Source organism: Merops nubicus, unplaced genomic scaffold, assembly GCF_000691845.1.
Source record: "Merops nubicus isolate BGI_N331 unplaced genomic scaffold, ASM69184v1 scaffold10661, whole genome shotgun sequence".
NCBI lineage: Eukaryota > Metazoa > Chordata > Aves > Coraciiformes > Meropidae > Merops > Merops nubicus.
Window position 1 is genome coordinate 52,707 of NW_008587811.1, and position 16,980 is coordinate 69,686.

Here is a 16,980-nt window from a genome sequence, read left to right on the forward strand (position 1 = left end):
ACCTTTTTTTTGTTGTTCTCTCTGAAGGAGGAAGCTTGTTGTGCTGCGAGTCATGTCCTGCAGCGTTTCACCCAGACTGTTTAAACATTGAAATGCCAGATGGGAGCTGGTACTGCAATGACTGCAGGGCGGGGAAGAAGCTCCACTTCCAGGATATTATTTGGGTTAAACTGGGAAATTACAGGTCTGATCAACAGATTTATTTTGTTTCACAGTCCTGGCGTGTTTAATTAAGGATCATACAATTGGTTACTTTGTAGGCCAGCCTTGCTGCACACAGATTTCTCATTCCTCTGGGAACTAGGGATCCCGTCTGCTTGCAAGCTTCAAGTTCAAATACTTGTAGCTTCACTCTTGCTCTTGGCCAAGGCATTACCAATACAGGGCTCCATGTAGTCTTCCTCTGCTTCCACTGCTTGAGTCTTCAACCTCTTTTGTTTATCTCTTCAAATAATTAAGCTGGTGTAACTTGTAATTGGCTAAATTATTGTCTTGCAGGCTGGGAGATAAGTCACTCAGGTTGTCAGTGTTTTACACTTCCTTCAGATTTGACTGAGATAGAGTTGGGTGGGGTGTATCCTAGAAAGCATTAACAGCTATTATCAGTTCTTTCTTGATCTTTGACAATTGCAAAGCAAACCTTGTTAAGTATGCTGGTTTTGCTCACTGGATGCAGGGAGCTTTATGGGTATCTTTATCTTGCAGGCAGGAGGAAAAAGTTCCACAGGTATAAGTCTCAGGCTTTCCTTTTCTAGTCCTGTCTTCTCTCATGGCCCCAGGAGTGAGGAGAGGAAGGGACTTTAAATCCCTTTGGAATTTTCAAACTGTAATCAGTTACTGCTGTTTAGGTTGATTTTGTTAAACTGCCTCTTGTAGAACGAGCTTGACTAAAATGCTGTATTTTTTTATTTGTACTTCTGTGCTAGATGGTGGCCTGCAGAAGTTTGCCATCCAAAAAACGTTCCCCCAAATATCCAGAAAATGAAGCATGAAATCGGAGAATTTCCTGTGTTTTTCTTTGGTTCTAAGGATTACTACTGGACACACCAAGCACGAGTGTTCCCTTATATGGAGGGAGACAGGGGCAGTAGATACCAGGGGATCAAAGGAATTGGAAAAGTCTTCAAAAATGGTACATAGCTAAAAGTGAACAGAAATAATCTTGTGATATGCATGCTTTACTTTCTTCACACATAGCCTTGGCTCTATTTTTGTACATTTGTACAAAATGATGGGCAACGGTCATTATTAATTCTAAATCAAAGCATTATCTTCATGGCTTGTAGAAGACTAGCATCTGATTGGAATATATTTCTGATCTTTTGTACTTTCTGGAAAGGAAATGATGAGTGTAACCGGCAAACAGAGTAGAATTAATACTCTTTATTTAAGACCATTGACACTCCAGAAGCAATTTTTTGCAAGAAAATTGAGTGATAGGAAGTAGAAGATGATTCTTTTGTCTAACACACATGGGAATGAGCAAGTCAGCTTGGGGGGAGTAATCCTCTTTCTAGTAAAAAGTTTCGATTTCCTCTTTTAGCTTTGCAAGAGGCTGAAGCTCGATTTCGAGAAATAAAACTACAGCGAGAAGCCAAAGAAACCCAAGAAAGCGAACGTAAACCTCCACCTTACAAGCACATTAAGGTAAAGTGAGGAAGTTACATGGGATACTCAAAGGCCTAAGGCAGCACTGGAGGGGAAGAGCTGAGTGGTGAGATGGGGAGGAGAGGTTGTGATCATGTGCTGGTAATTGTGCTTTTGCAGTCAGGAGATGATGGAATTTTGCTTCCATTGGAACATCTGGTGTTGCAAAACCAAATTAGTAACCACTGTAATAACTCTTACAATAAACCCAAATGTTTTAAAGTGACGTTTGAACTGTTTTCATGTATTGTTCAGGTGAATAAACCTTGTGGTAAAGTGCAGATTTATACCGCTGACATTTCTGAGATTCCCAAGTGCAACTGCAAGCCCACAGATGAAAACCCTTGTGGCTTCGACTCCGAGTGCCTAAATCGGATGCTGATGTACGAGTGCCACCCACAAGTTTGTCCAGCAGGAGAACAGTGCCAAAACCAGTGCTTCACAAAACGTCAATACCCCGAGACAAAGATCATCAAAACAGATGGGAAGGGGTGGGGTCTGGTCGCTAAGAGGGACATTAAAAAGGTATGGATCATTCATGTCTAGCACGGAATCGGTGGCTTGTGATGTTGTTTGTGGGTTTGGTATATACTTTACTAGTGATACTTGGGTGTTTTTCAGGGGGAGTTTGTGAATGAGTATGTTGGAGAGCTGATTGATGAAGAGGAATGTATGGCAAGAATCAAATATGCACATGAAAATGACATTACCCACTTCTATATGCTTACAATTGATAAGGTAGAGTATTTTACAGTTCTTGGTGGGGCACTCAGCTACCTTTGATGATCCACAGTTTCATTTATTTGCAATGCTGCATATTCTAAGCCTGCTTGCTCCATTCTATACACACATAATACGTCTCATTAGTTCTAACTGTGTAATGTAAGAAATCATATATTAAAGTCTATAAAGTGTCCGTTGTTACTTGAAGTCAAGTGCAGCAAAAGTGTTTATCTGCCTAGTCTTAAAAGGAAGTGTGGAGTTTTGAGAAGTAGTAATGGTACAGTTGAAAGAATTGCAATTAATCCAGCATCTGTTGTTCTCTGTGCACACCTCTGTGTATTTTGTCCCTAAGAAGGGAAAGAAAGTGGAAAACCTGGACAATAGGGGGTATTGATTATATATATTATATTGCTTTGGTCCCCAAACAGCAAATTAAGAGATAAACAAGAGCTGGCTGTCAGTCCTGTGTGATTTTTCAGTCCTAGTCACCTTTTTTTTTGCCCAAGACTGTCCTGCTCTGTATTTCCACAGCTACTGTTTTTCTTAGTCCTGTGGGGAGCTCCTGCACAGGGGTTGTCACCTGAGAACGATGAAACCATGTTTCTGTGAACACTTCAGTTTCTCACCGCTTTACTAAACCGAGACACAACGTCAGTGCATCAAACATCTGAACTGAACACGGATTTGACTCTTGCTGCAGTTGTGGTTCTGTTTTGCAAAAATGCCCATGCCATGATGAGGCCAAGCTGCACGTGCATTAGAGGGGCTGCATGTGTGTGTGCATAGCCATGACAATCATGCACGTGCATTGTCAACATGAGCTAGAAGGAAACTGTAATAATGTTTCATAAGTAAACAAAGCTTTCTTAAGCAGCTCCACAAGAAACACAGTTCTGGCTATTTCAAGACTTCATTTTTGTTTTGTTAATGTCTAGTATGTTCACTGTAGATAGACATTAAAAGGAACTTGTGTGTAGGGATGGGATTTTTTTAGCTTACCAAGAGCTTGTTTTTGTTTAAACTCGGCTGATTTGGGGAAAGAAAGCTGGTGAGAAACTGGTAATCTCTGCAAGTAATCATGCAGTGACTTGGTAAATACCATAAAGCACAGTATTTGTAAATGCGTCACAGCTTTGTGAGCACAAAGGAGAAGGTTAATGGGCTGAGTTTGAGTTGGGAGGCATTCTGGAGGGAGGGGGTTCTTCAACATGACCACCACAGTGCTCACAAGAACGCTTATCCTGCCCTGTGGCTGTGATGGGCTCCGGGAAGGTGTGAGCTAGAGCATGAGTATTGCTTTGGGAGTGTCACATTCAAGGCCACATGAGACACTACAGTTAGCAATACAACACGAACTGTCGCTTTGCTTGTGTGCTTCTGGGTAGCTACACCATGTCTGCTTTGAATGCAACTGCTGAAATAATTATGGATTTTTTTTATTTTTTTGTGAGGGGGGCAGAAAAAACATTCATTCTGTTGCTGGTTTGATCTCCAGGACCGTATTATTGATGCTGGCCCCAAAGGAAACTATTCTCGGTTTATGAATCACAGCTGCCAACCAAATTGTGAAACTCTAAAGTGGACAGTAAACGGAGACACTCGTGTCGGCCTGTTTGCCGTGTGTGACATTCCTGCAGGTACATCACCTTCTGGTGGTTTGCTTTGTTTCCCTAAGTTAAACTCTTTGCTCAGCTGGGAGTTGGACAGTCACAGTTTAACTGATTCAGTGCAAATATTTTTGTAGAGAACCTGGCACACAGAAGAGATGCTCTGTGAGCTGCCTTTTACTTTAACGTTTCTTAATAGTGAGTCCCATGGCTGCTTTTTGTTGCTTGCTTCTAAGGGAACCCCAAAGTGAATGCTAACACCCTAGTTAGTACCCTTGCATTCACTTCGTGTTGTAGAGCACGGTTTCTGTTTTGGAGATCTCAGACAGTACTTCTGCATCTTTCCAAGTGAAGATAATGAGCTTAAGGAATGGATGTAGGAGGCTGTTTAAAGTGATGCATGTCCTAGTTTGTGTGCACACATGCACAAACAGATGCAACTATCTATGGCTATATCTGGCTGCACTGATAGGCAGTTTATGAAGTCTCTGTGTGTGTGCACCAGACACACGCACAGTTTTGTGAAGTCAAACCAATTGATTTTAAACTCTAATTGCATAAGACATTGTGCTGTGCTGGTATCTGACTGATCATTGTCCATGCTTACAAGCAGTAAAGAGGGGGGGAAAACCTATGATAATAGATCAACAAGTGAGTACAAAATCAGCAGACAGACAGTGAAACCTTTATTCATTTGTAATAATTTTGATAGATTTTGTTACCTTGTCCTTCATAATGAAAGGGTGTGTGTCTTATCTCTCCCAGGGACAGAGCTGACTTTTAATTACAACCTTGACTGTCTGGGCAATGAAAAAACAGTCTGCAAATGTGGTGCCCCAAACTGCAGTGGATTTCTTGGGGACAGACCAAAGGCAAGTAATATATCAAGAGATTTTTGACTGTGTCTTGTCTACTAGCTCTGTTTTTCTTTTGGGGTATGTGTTGGTGGACCAGGTTTATGGGTTATGATAAGGGTTAACACTGCTTGAATGGATGCTAGCTGTCCTCTGGGGAAAAAGCTTACTGCTTCCCTTACTGGGAAGATGGAAACATTCCTTTACCAAACATAACCTTGGTGCTAAAGAATACCTTTTTGTTCTGTAATACTACAGCAGGCAATGCTGGTTTTGGGAACACCCTAACATATTTTTTCCTACTTTCTCCTATGAGAAAATAAGTACTTTGGGCCCTGAATAAGAAATACTGATAGCTACTAGCCTAGCTTCTGGAATCAAAAGCATATTTGAAAGAGATTGCAGGAGGAATAATTTTCCCTGTCCTGTTTAAAGCATGGGGAGAGAAAGGATTGTAGGAGCCAAGATCTAACTAAGAACAAGCCTAACTATAGTCAGTGAGATTATTCTGACACAGTGCTTTATATTTCCCACATTGTTGTGTTAAAATTTGTTTAAAAAATCAGTTGAACTGAAGAATAGAATCATAGAATGGCTTAGGTTGGAAGGGACCCTAGAGATCATCTAATCCAACCTCACTGCCACAGGTAGAGACACCTCTCAACTAGACCAGGTTGCTGAGGGCCTCGTTCAGCCCAGCCTTGAATGCCTCCAGGGAGGGGGCATCCACAACCTCTCTGGGCAATCCAGAGTCTCGCACCCTCATACTGAAGAACTTTTTCCCAAGATCCAGTCTAAACCTACTCTCCTTCAGTTTAAAACCATTTCCCCTTGTCCTGTCACTGGACACTCTTGTGAAGAGTCCCTCTCCAGCCTTCCTCTAGGTTCCCTTCGGCTATTGGAAGGCAGTTCCAAGATTCCTCCAGAGTCTTCCATTCTCCAGGCTGAACAATCCCAGTGCCCTCAGCCTGTCCTCATAGCAGAGATGCTCCAGCCCCCAAGTCATGCTTGTGGCCCTCCTCTGGACTCATTCCAACAGATCTATGCCCCTTTTATGGTGGGGACACCAGAACTGGAATAAAAAATAATATAAACTGGAATAAAAAATGTGAGTTTTGAATGAGGAAAAATAATGGCCAAATTACATCAAGAAGTGACCTGTATGCTTTGTGTCAGGTTAATTTAAAACCTGTAATGCAGCAGAAGTTGATGGGGCTTCCTGAAGTGCTGGCACAGGAGTGTGAAGGGAGGCACAGCTACATTCCCAAGAGAAAAAAATCTCACCTGTGGATGTAGAAGTGCTGCACCTTCATGTGGTCCTTCACACTGCCCAGTACCAGGCGCTCCAGAGGGTGGACTTAAAATCTCCAGAATTCTCATGGCTCATTTTTGCTAAGGGGTAGGCTTCAGGGACCTGTCACATAAGCTTGTGATCAGTTTACACAGACGGCCATGAAGAAATGCAGTGTTACAGTTCCGTTCTGCAGGGCTGTCTGCATTGGTAGACAGAATGGGCTAATTTTAAAGAAAGTGGGTAATGATTACCGTTTTGAGGGGTAGGGATGTTGAAAAAACATCCAGTATGAATAGTGTGTGATTTAGTGCAGGAGAGTTGAAGTGCAAGCCGCAGAATGTCAGACCGAAATAGGGATAAGGTTTGGTGTATTCTTTCTAGCGTTACGGGCACAGCTACTGTTCCTGAAATTCTGCTGTGAGTTCCTCAAAGAGAAGTGGAGACTGGTTTTAGTAATTCCAGCATGAGTATACACAACTGGAAGAGAAAAATGGATATTGAAGTGATTGATGGTGCAAAGAAGAAAATGGAGGTAACTTAGCTGCAAGTAGATTAGAATGGAAATTGGAAGACCTTTTTTCAGTGATAAGGAAGTAGAAGAGCTTTCCAGCAGGAAGGGATTGTAGGGACAAGGTCTGGTTTCACAATGACTTTTCACAAGGGTCAGCGTGGTTTTGTTATCAACACAGATGGGTACAGTGAGGCACTGGACAGATCTGCACCAAGTCACGTTTTTGCCTGTGCCCATGGTGTGCCAAGCATGCCAACAGTTTTGCTAGGTTGTGTAATATCTGTCCTTCACAAAACTGTCGTTTACAGATTTGCTTCTTCCTCTTTTAGAATTCTTCCACTAACGCCTCAGAAGAAAAAGGCAAAAAGACCAAAAAGAGAACACGGAGACGCAGGACGAAAAATGAAGGGAAGAAAGACTCTGAAGATGATTGTTTCCGTTGTGGTGACGGAGGCCAGCTGGTACTGTGTGACAGAAAATCCTGTACTAAGGCTTATCATCTCTCCTGCCTTGGTTTGGTGAAACGTCCTTTCGGTAAGCCAGCTTGCCTCTTAAACTTCTGTAAATAAATAGCTTGTGTAGGTACCTCAGTTCTTGCACTGAAACCTCGCAAAGAGTGTCATCTTGAAAATATTTGGTTTGTATGGTGAGAACTTCGTGCATCATGTAGGAGCTCTTCTTGAGTACAGTGACAAAATGATGGCCTTCCTCCTGCCTCTCTGGCAAAATAAGTCTTTTGTTTTACAAATGTAAGTACTTGAGTACATCCGTTGGTAGAAGCCCTGTAGCTCTGTCACAGGGCAGCTGATTATATCTAAGAACTGCCTAAAGCCAGCTGAGTTCAAGCTAAAGCGCAGCAGCAGCAGCAGCTGGAAAAAAGGAGGAAAATGGTAAGGGCAGCAGACACCAGGCTGCAGTCATAGATGCTGCAGGAGTTACCTGGCTCCAGTCAGCCATGTCAGGTGGAATATAAAGGAGTGAAGCAAGCAAAGCCTGTTATCCCAGGAACAAGTAAATAGATGACTGATAAAATATCCTGGGGCAAAAAACAAGCCTCTAGGTAAAGCACACTGGCCATCCCTGAGCAAAACTTGCAACAAACAGGTGAACATTGTAATGGGAGCAGTTGACTGGATGTTTGGCTGTCCTGCCAGCCTGCAAGTTCTGTAAGTTGCTATGGAGTAAAGCCTGAGTCATTTCTAGCTGGAGGTGACTGGTGTGTTTAAATGAGAGGATGCCAAGTTTGCTGCTTCCTGCTGTCCGTTGAGTTTTAGAAGCATGTTGTAACATTTTGATTTTTGAGATTAACCAGGGTAGTTGCTGTCTCATTGTACTTTGTCAGGAAACTCATGCATTGTTCAGCTGCTGAAATACAAAAAAGTTCTTTAAAAGATGATGGTGTGTTTTCCTCCCCACTAATATGCTCTTTGGTTTCTATCGCAGGCAAGTGGGAGTGTCCTTGGCACCACTGTGATGTCTGTGGCAAACCTTCTGTCTCTTTCTGCCACTTCTGCCCAAATTCTTTCTGCAAGGAACATCAAGATGGGACAGTACTAAATTCTATGTTGAATGGACAGTTATGCTGCTCGGAACATGTTCTCGGGGTGGATTCTGTTGAAACTCAGAAGACTGAGAAACCCCGAAAAAAACTGAACAAGTTGAAGCCTAAGAGAAAGCAGAGGAACAGATGGATGAGAGCTGAATGCAAATAGTCATGAACTGCAGTTTCTACTGCCAACACTATCTTGTAGATAAGTTGTGAATATGAGCAGGGAAGGACACAATTTTACATATATTCTGTAAAGGTTACATGGGGGGGGATTGTTTTGTTTTGTTTTGTTTTTATAAATCCACTGAGCCAACCACAGCAGTCTTCTGCTGCTTCTGCACTGATAATGAACTGCATAGTTCAGAAAATTTCAGGACAAACCAAACTTATTACTCAGCATTACAGTTACACTTGAATTGTTACGAATGTAAAAGGTTCCCTCCAAAACGCTTTCAGATTGGAGGTAGGATAAATCAAACCAGGTAGGCGTAAATGTAGGTTTTTGAGGTAGTATTTGTCAACCAACAGATGTTTAAAATAGGATATCCTTGAAAGAAGTTATTAGCTCTCAAGTCCTTTTAAGTAAGAAACGGCTTGGTCTGTGGTCCCAAGGAGATTTGCTTGCCTTGTGTGTTCTTGAGCAAGTGCTTGAATGCCATTCGTGATCCAGGTGCGTATCTCACGATAACCACACACAGAACAATTTCTTTGTGCTCTCCAGTGATTCTTAAACAAACATATCTTTAAATATCCTTCCACCAAGAAATATAGTGCGTGGTGGGAAAGGCACACCCTGTACCAGAGAGAGGAAATCTTACGTTCTAAGAGACTTTTTTTCTATACTGTTTTTTCCTACACTTCATTTCAGCAAAATAAAAGTGACTTGATCTTGCAGAGCTGTACAAGTTGGAATTTAGAGGGATATTATCTTGCAGTCTAGGCCAAATACTCTAGGATTTTTGTGGTAATAAAAATAAATCTATTTCTATTATTTGAAAAAAAATTACTTTTTTTTTCCTTAATGTGAAGTAAAACACAGAGGCAAACATCTTTTTTATTTTTTTGAATGCTTGGAGCCCAAGGAGCCAAAAAACCCCCATGAATGACACAGAAAGTGAAACTTGGCTGAAGTGCAAAACCAAAATCCAAACCAAGTCATTGAAAGCTAAATAGATTTTTGAAGAAGTGTGTAAGGAGCAATTTTATTGTGAAATTTAGCCTGACTACTGCTCTCGACTATCTTATTGCCACTGTGTTGTGTCAGCAAAGCTGTTCTGAATTCTTTGCTCCTGTTAGGTTCTCAGGCAGTGAGATAAATGCACAAGGTTTAGTATCGACGGAAATAATATTAGAACTAGGAAAAAATGGTAAAGAAAAATGTCTTTACCTGTTTTCTTCCCAGTGCATGTCATTTGTGTGTGATTAGGCCGTGTTACAAGTAAGTTTTGACTCGTGCCATTGTTACCTAGCCTGTGTAAACAGAGTGTGCGCCTTCATCTCCATGTAGAAATTTGTGTATGTTCTAGCTTAGTTTGCCTTTAATAGTGCAGAAACTCTGTGTAACCCTTTTAAAAGTGAAGCCTTGCTATATCATGAAAGTGTATGTTTTTTCCAAAGTATTTCTTCAGGATTTGATTGCAGATTTAGTTTGCGAAATGACCGAAATCCCCATTTGTTCCCAACACGTAAAAACTTTGGTTTTATTAGGAGATATTAATTGAAAGAGGTTTTAAATGTAGCATTGCCCTAGCCTGAACTCTTTGGTTTCTATTTTGTGAAAAAACTGGTTTGTTCTTTTAATTAATTTTTAGAAACACTGTTGGAAGGTAATTTTTTTTTTTTTCAAATTATTTTTGGAAAAATAGCACAGTTCAAATAGGGAGGAGTGTTACATGTTTGCATTTTTTTAAGTGGTATGCCAAGCCTTGCACTCGAGCTAAAAATCCAGATTTCTTAATTGGTATTGAGGGAGGCTTTCCCTCTGCTATAGGTAATTATTGTAGCAGGACTGAAGCATAGGCCTGTGCCTAAAACCAACACCAAAAATGATATTATGCGTTTCTCCAACACTGGGTTTTGAGGGGAGGAAAGCGAGATCAGGTAGTAAAGCAGAAATGTTTTCCTCATTGCTTTTAAACAAAATTAAGGAATTTTATGTCATTGGGACCATTCTTTGGATACTATACTATGTAAGGAAGGCTTTATAAGAACACCTTTGAATAAGTTATTATAAAATTTTACCTTTACATTCCATTGCTTTTATAATTTTTTTTTTGTTTGTTTGTTTTTTTTTTTTTTGTTTAGTTGCTTTTTCCTCTTCATACATAGGTGTAATAGCTCTGGCACCCTGGAACAGTTATGCCCCAGGTCCCAAGAGGCAGGTTCCCACTTCCAGAAGCCCCCACCTCAGACAGTGCCTGGCAGTGCTGCAGTAACACCATCCTCCTCCCCCGCCGGCCTCACAGTGGGCTGACAAGCACAGTTCCCACAGCAGGATGCAGGACAGCCACCCCTTTTGTATCTGTCTGTGGGTAAATAAAGACTTGGGCATTCTAAGCACTTACACAAGCAGATATTAGGCAAGTGGCTGTTGGACTTTCTGCTTCCTTCTACCTCTTCTCTGTTCTTTACTGCTCAGCTCTTTGGGCCAATGAAGGCTTGCATCACCAAGACTGCAAACTAGGAGTTTGCTCTTGAGTTCCTCAGCATTCATTCCTTCTGCAGATCATGTAATTTTCAAAGGAATGTGGATCATGTTCTCCCTTAATATGTACTGACCACGTAACCCTGTGAGCTCAGCTAAGTCACTCAGGTGGTGATCTACTAGAATTTTAGTTTCTGAATCAGGAAAGGTGTTTTTGAATGAAGGCTTCTGTACCTAACTCTGCGGCACTGGGAAAACAGGCTGAAGTTTTGTTGAAAAAAGAAGGCAAAAGTAAAGTTGTTTTACTATTTTCCTTCTCCCACTGTTCAAATATCAAGGGAAAATGATCTTGAAAAATTAAGCTTTCTCATGATGCAACACAATACTTCTTAGCGTTCAGCAACTTGAAAGATTTTCTGTTATAAATTCATCTAAATAACCTCTAAGCATGGCATATTATGTGGCATTAAATTATGTACTTAGTGTCTTGCCCATCGAAGCAGAAAGATGTCTTTCCTTTTCCAGCAGACTCTTCAAAGCTGGTACATGATAGCCAAATTCAGAGTTTGTTGTTCTTTTATCACATGAGCAAGCATGGAAACAATTTTCAGTTGAATATGTTAGATGTGTTTTCATACAATCTAGGAAGAATAGTCAAATGTCTGTTTTGTTCAGTAGCTTTGTGTTCAGGGTCAGTTTTTAGTTGGTGTTTTTTTAATTTTAATTACTTGGAAAAGCAAAATATCTTGAAAGTCGTATTAATGGGATTTTTTTCCACATTGTTGAATCACATTATTCCATGTCTGACTGCTTGAAAAACTTCAGTGTCTTATTAAATATTAAAATTTATTCCTAGTTATTTAAGAAGTTGCTAATTCTTTTTTTTTTTTGTAAAACAGCTCTATATAGTTATATTGCACACTTTTTTAAAAAGTGAAATGCTACATACTAAGCAAGCATGGTTTGGCAGTGAGGGAACTGGATGTTTTTCTTTAGTGATGAAAACTTACACTCCAGGGCTTCCTAAGAGACTCTGTGGAAATAATGTTTTAAGCTTATATGGAGGTGCTAACGATTTTGCTTTGTCTTGTTTTCACACTATTGCTTATCACAAAAATACTGACTTTTATTTTTGAAGCACAGGTCTTCCTGTCACAGTGCTGTTTTCTGTTGCTCATAGTTTTCCAGGCTTTGATGACTTCTAGCTGGAGTCATGCAGTCCCACCAGTTGTGTTCTTCTGGATTTGTTTAGCTGCTGTTGGTGTGTTCTTGTTTGGTCAGGTCAGAATTTGACTGTGTTTTGCTTTCCCAGACGGGTTTTTTTTTGGTCTGGTTTGACTTGATGGGTGGAATCTCCCATGTCTGAAAGCAGCTATGGGGTTATTTTATTTTATGTCAGAAAGTTGCTTTGCTACGAAAGGATTACTGTTCTGTTGAGGTCCTCTGGTGCTGTGCATCAGGGTTGTGTCCTTTTGCTGCTCCCTTGTAAAGCCACAATTTTTGCTCGTTTTGAAACTGAACGCCTGTCTACAGAATCAACAGTGTGAGGGAGACTATTGTGGAGGATGGGGGAGTTCTGCCCTAGCTGTGGACTTTGGGATATGGTTATAGGTGCTATCCATGTTGTTGCTGATCCAGATTAGAATTACAGAATGTTTTGGGTTGGAAGGGAACTTTAGAGACCGTCTAGTCCAGCCCCACCATGGGCAGGGACATCTCCTGCTAGACCAGACTGCTGAAGGCAACCAACCACATCATCCAGCCTGGCTGTGAACACTTCCACAGCTTCTCTGGACAATCTGTCTGACCACAAAGGATGATGTACCTCTCCTCCCATCCATTTAGTCATCTGACATACTTGAGAGAGATCAACAAACTGGTAGGATTCTATTATTTATTTTAAAGCACAGTAACAACTCCCCTGGGGAGAGGAGAGTGAGCAGCTGAGAGCAGCAGCCACTTAACCCCCCAGCAGCTGGGTTACTTCAGCTGACTGCTGCTGCAGTAGCCCAGTGAGAAGATGGATGTGAGAGGGAACACCTGCTTCCACCTCGGGGCACACTCCTTTAAAAGCAGAGCTCTCTTCATAGCAGATCCTATTCTGACTAGCCCTCAGAGCTGGTGCAGCACGGCCCTGTGATGAAGGGTCACAGCTGGCTTATGCAGCACACTACTACCTGCTGTGCTGGTGAGACCTCAAATGGCCATGAGGACCAGATGCAGAAAGCTTGAACCAAGCTGGCTGCTCAGGAGAAACCTCAGGGTGCCACAGCTCCCCACAGGGCAAGCAGGGACCAGCCACACATGCTGGTCTTGGGGGTGGGAGATGAACCCAGTGTCAGGGATCGTGGCTAGCACTTTGCACGGGTATTTAAGCAAAGGGTCTAATGCACATCTCCGGGGCATGCAAAGGTGTCTTCTGTGGCTGCAGCATGCTGCTGTTTGGCTCCAAAGGATTACCACAGTTGTGTGTCCTACTGTGGTGAGTTCTGTGAGTTTTGCTGAAAGTCTTTGAGTTGCTTTTGTCCCTCTAGTATGAAGCATCACTTTACAGCAGGAAAAAAGGGATATATGTCCAGGAATCAACCTTTATTTTCATTGCATGTGTTTTCTCACAGCTGAGAGGAAGGGGAAAGCTTTGGGATCCTTTTCCTTGTCTTACCCTTGCTTAAAGTAATGATAAGTTTTTAAGAAGGGGAAAGAAAAAAAAGGCATATTCTTAAAAGGAAGCACATTCCTGTTAGTTCCTGCTCTGGTGGAAGTGCCTTGTATCACAGGAACCTCAATAACTGCAGCAGTCCATCCTCACTCAGTTTGTTGAGCTGACTGTTGAAATGGAGAGAGAGATATAATTGCTTGCTGGTTTGGTTGGTTTTGTTTTGTTTTTCCTGAGGAAAGGAAAGAGTATTTACGTGTAAATGAAGCCAGGAACTGAAAGTGGAAGACTTTTTCCATGGGTCCATTTTAGCACAGCAGGCAGCTGGGTCGGTTAGCACACAACTCAAAAATTGAGTTTTATTTCTCAGCACTTATTTTAGCTATACAGAGGGAGGTCGCTGATGGTTATTAAAGATCTTGCCCCAGGCAAAAGAGAAGAGGGTGCTTGCTGAGAGCACGTCCTGCACTACCAGCCAGCATAGACTGGTTCCGTGTGCTCCGTCCCCCCATAACTTGTGTGTCGTCCTGAGCCTGGGGGTAGCAGGAGAGACTTCAACGACTTCATGCTATATTCTTGCCGCCTTCTCAGAATTATTAGAAAGACACCAAGGATTGCACCTGGAAGGTAAGGAAGGGCTGTTATTTTCAGCTGGGAAAGTGAAATGTCAGGTAATGCTTGCTGTAGGGCTTCCCAACTGAAGTATTCTCTTCTGGTAAAATAAAGTGGTTCTTTTTGCCTACATACTCTGCACAAACACACACACAATATATAATATTTGGCTAGCATAATAATAAATACTCAGCTTTGGCATTTCAGCTTTACTCTGGAAGCTGCAGAGAATAATGGCGGCTTTTAACGAAATAATTCAGTAACTTGCTTTCCTACTCCCATTCACTCTCTGCTCTGTGGAACTGTTATTTTCCACTTGACATCTTATCCGTGGTGGATCCCACAGAAGGATCTTGCTGAGAAATGAGTTTGCTCTGTGCAGCCCTTACACTGAAGCACAGGAAGTGACTGACCTGGATTAACTTTTGAGTCTAGACTGACATCAGGACTGTCAGGAAAAATTACTTTTAGGTTGAGCATAGACATGGAAATAATTGGCAAATATCAAGTACTGTGACATTCTGTTTGTTTGTTTCTGGCAGAAACATAATCAGGGAAAATTGATCTTAACAGAAGAGCACAAATCTGTCGCTGTGATGCAATATGGCCAGACAAACACGTCCAAATTTAGGTTGTGTGAGCAGACAGTCTCATGGTAAACAAGTGATCTGTGAGACCAAGCATGAAGTCCTCACAGGTTCCTGTGTGGGCTGCTGCCTTTACCCCTCTTCATCACAAGCTCTGTGACAGGCAGGACTTCACTGAGGAATGCTGCTCTGCGACCCTCAGACTTGTTTATCAGAAAAGCTGCTTAATGGGCCATTGTCCCTATGTGGACAGGCTTTTCATACATTTCATTTTCATCTCCTTTTTTCTAATTAATACTTGCTTCAGATGACATCTGTTTTTGGCAGATTTTTGGACTACAGCCTGGCACAAGGGGATAGGGGCCAGTGGAGGAGCTTTCAGCCAGTTCCAACCCCACAGCTTGGGAGAACAGCCCTCCTCTGCTCCCACCAGGACATTTCAGCCCGCTGGAGACGAGCGGTCAAACAGTGCTGCTAGAGCTACTGCTGCTCCAGACCCTGCTGTCCCTTTCTCCTCTGGATCCATGGAGTCCTCTCCTCCAGTGCCAAGAGGAGTTTGGTGAGAATAACTAGCAGTGCTTTGTTGTTAGAGAAGCAGTTTTGCTCTCTCTTGTCATTGTGGGGAATAACATCTATCTCCACCCTGCCTTTTAACAACAGTGAGCTGGACTGGAGAATGGGTCTTCAGGAGGCACATAACTGCTATGCTTAAAACACAGGAACCCACGGCTATGAGGCTATAATTCCTCTGATGACTTAGTCATCTCTGTGACTTGGAGATGAAAACCCTGTTATCAAGAGAGCTGGTAGCCCAAATGGCTACTTGCAGCAGGGTTTCTGCTCATCTGCCTGTGCAGAGGAGGTGAGTCCCTCTTCCCAGCTTGCTTGTCTGCCCTCTTTGCAATCCATAGCAATGACAGTTACTCATTTGCCTCATAACTCCGATCAAAACTTACCCAAACTTTGATTAAAAACTACAGAACTCTTATTTTCCCTTTGCTAAGACTACACTTGCATATTCATTGGTTTGGAATGAGTATTCACAGTGTAGCTTCCAGGTGGAAAAGCTCATCCACCCTTTGACTTGCGCTAATGAGCTAATTAGGGCAGGTGGCATCTGGAATGAGAGATGCTCTGCATGCTCGGTAGGTGCTGGTTGTCCTTCCTTCTGTTGGTTAGAAGGAAATTGATACCAAAAGGAAATTGTCCTTCTTTCTACTTGGGCAGCCGAGAAATTTCTGTTTTGGAGTCCATACACCTGCTTGCCAAGGACAAACAGCAAACTTTCAGCATTATGCTCACCTTCCTTCAGAGGCGATACAGGAATATCCCTACCTACAAATGGGGAAAGGATTATTTTTGACATTGAAAGCAGCCAGAAGGACCTTTCTTAGAAATCCAGGTTCCCAGAAGCAAAATACACCATCCAGAGAACACTGCTGGCATAACATGACGGCACCCAGCTGCAGAGGAACGTCTGCTTCTACCAGAGGAGAGAAGAGACCAACACCCACCTGCTGAGAAGACAGCCAGGAGCAGGACCATCAGGGGAGTCAGCTGGCAGGAGTCCCCTGCCTTGTAGAGGACGAGCTCCATGCAGTACGCCAGCTCGGCGCTGCCCGCGGGGCAGAAGGCGTCGGGGGGACACTTCACTGGGGTCACATCTGGGCTCTGCCCAAGAGAAGAAGTAACTCAGCACCAGCAAACAGGGAAGACTGTAGAAGGTAACTAGCGCTGAGGAAGATGACACTTCAGCATTGAAAAAAACAGCAGAAAAATAACCCAGAGATGAATGTGCCATCATTAAACCCAGCCCCTCTGCCCCTGTGGTGTTACTCGGAGTAGGGCGAGGAGCAGAAGGTGCCATTATACAGCACGTCCATACATCAGACCCCCTCAGTAACAGGCACACTGTCCTCTGACACCCCCCTGGATGCCCAGGGAGACTGGGCAGCTCCAAGGATGGCACAAAGCCACACTCCTGGTGGTGTAACTTTGACCATCTCCCTCCATAAGGCTCTGCCTATGTGTAAGAACAGGAAAGCGGCACAGATAAAACCGGTGTTGATTTAAGTGTATTTAGCTTCTCCCAGGACAGCTCTAGTTAATCCAGGCTGTCCAAGCAGCTGATGGGGACTCACAGGGCAGTAGTGGTTTTCTGGGCACAGGTCACAGCTCTCCTTGCCTGGCTGTAATTGGTATTCTCCTGTCCTGCAGAGCTTGCATTTGTTGTCGCTGGGACCTTTGAATGTACCTAAAATAGCAAATAAGCACAAAATTAACATCTGGGACTAGA

General features: G+C 42.6%; 1 protein-coding gene across 1 annotated transcript in view; it reads left to right on the plus strand.

The window, feature by feature from the left end:
- WHSC1 (Wolf-Hirschhorn syndrome candidate 1) overlaps nucleotides 1-8,457 on the plus strand; it is a 59,033-nt gene extending 50,576 nt beyond the window's left edge. Inside the window, exons 13-21 of the mRNA XM_008949080.1 lie at nucleotides 28-184; nucleotides 927-1,132; nucleotides 1,544-1,647; nucleotides 1,903-2,172; nucleotides 2,269-2,385; nucleotides 3,866-4,007; nucleotides 4,743-4,849; nucleotides 6,966-7,170; nucleotides 8,080-8,457. Coding sequence (XP_008947328.1) covers nucleotides 28-184; nucleotides 927-1,132; nucleotides 1,544-1,647; nucleotides 1,903-2,172; nucleotides 2,269-2,385; nucleotides 3,866-4,007; nucleotides 4,743-4,849; nucleotides 6,966-7,170; nucleotides 8,080-8,348 — 1,577 coding nt within the window. The 3' untranslated portion in view covers nucleotides 8,349-8,457. The remainder of the gene's footprint in view (nucleotides 1-27; nucleotides 185-926; nucleotides 1,133-1,543; nucleotides 1,648-1,902; nucleotides 2,173-2,268; nucleotides 2,386-3,865; nucleotides 4,008-4,742; nucleotides 4,850-6,965; nucleotides 7,171-8,079) is intronic.
- Nucleotides 8,458-16,980: the final 8,523 nt, after the last annotated feature.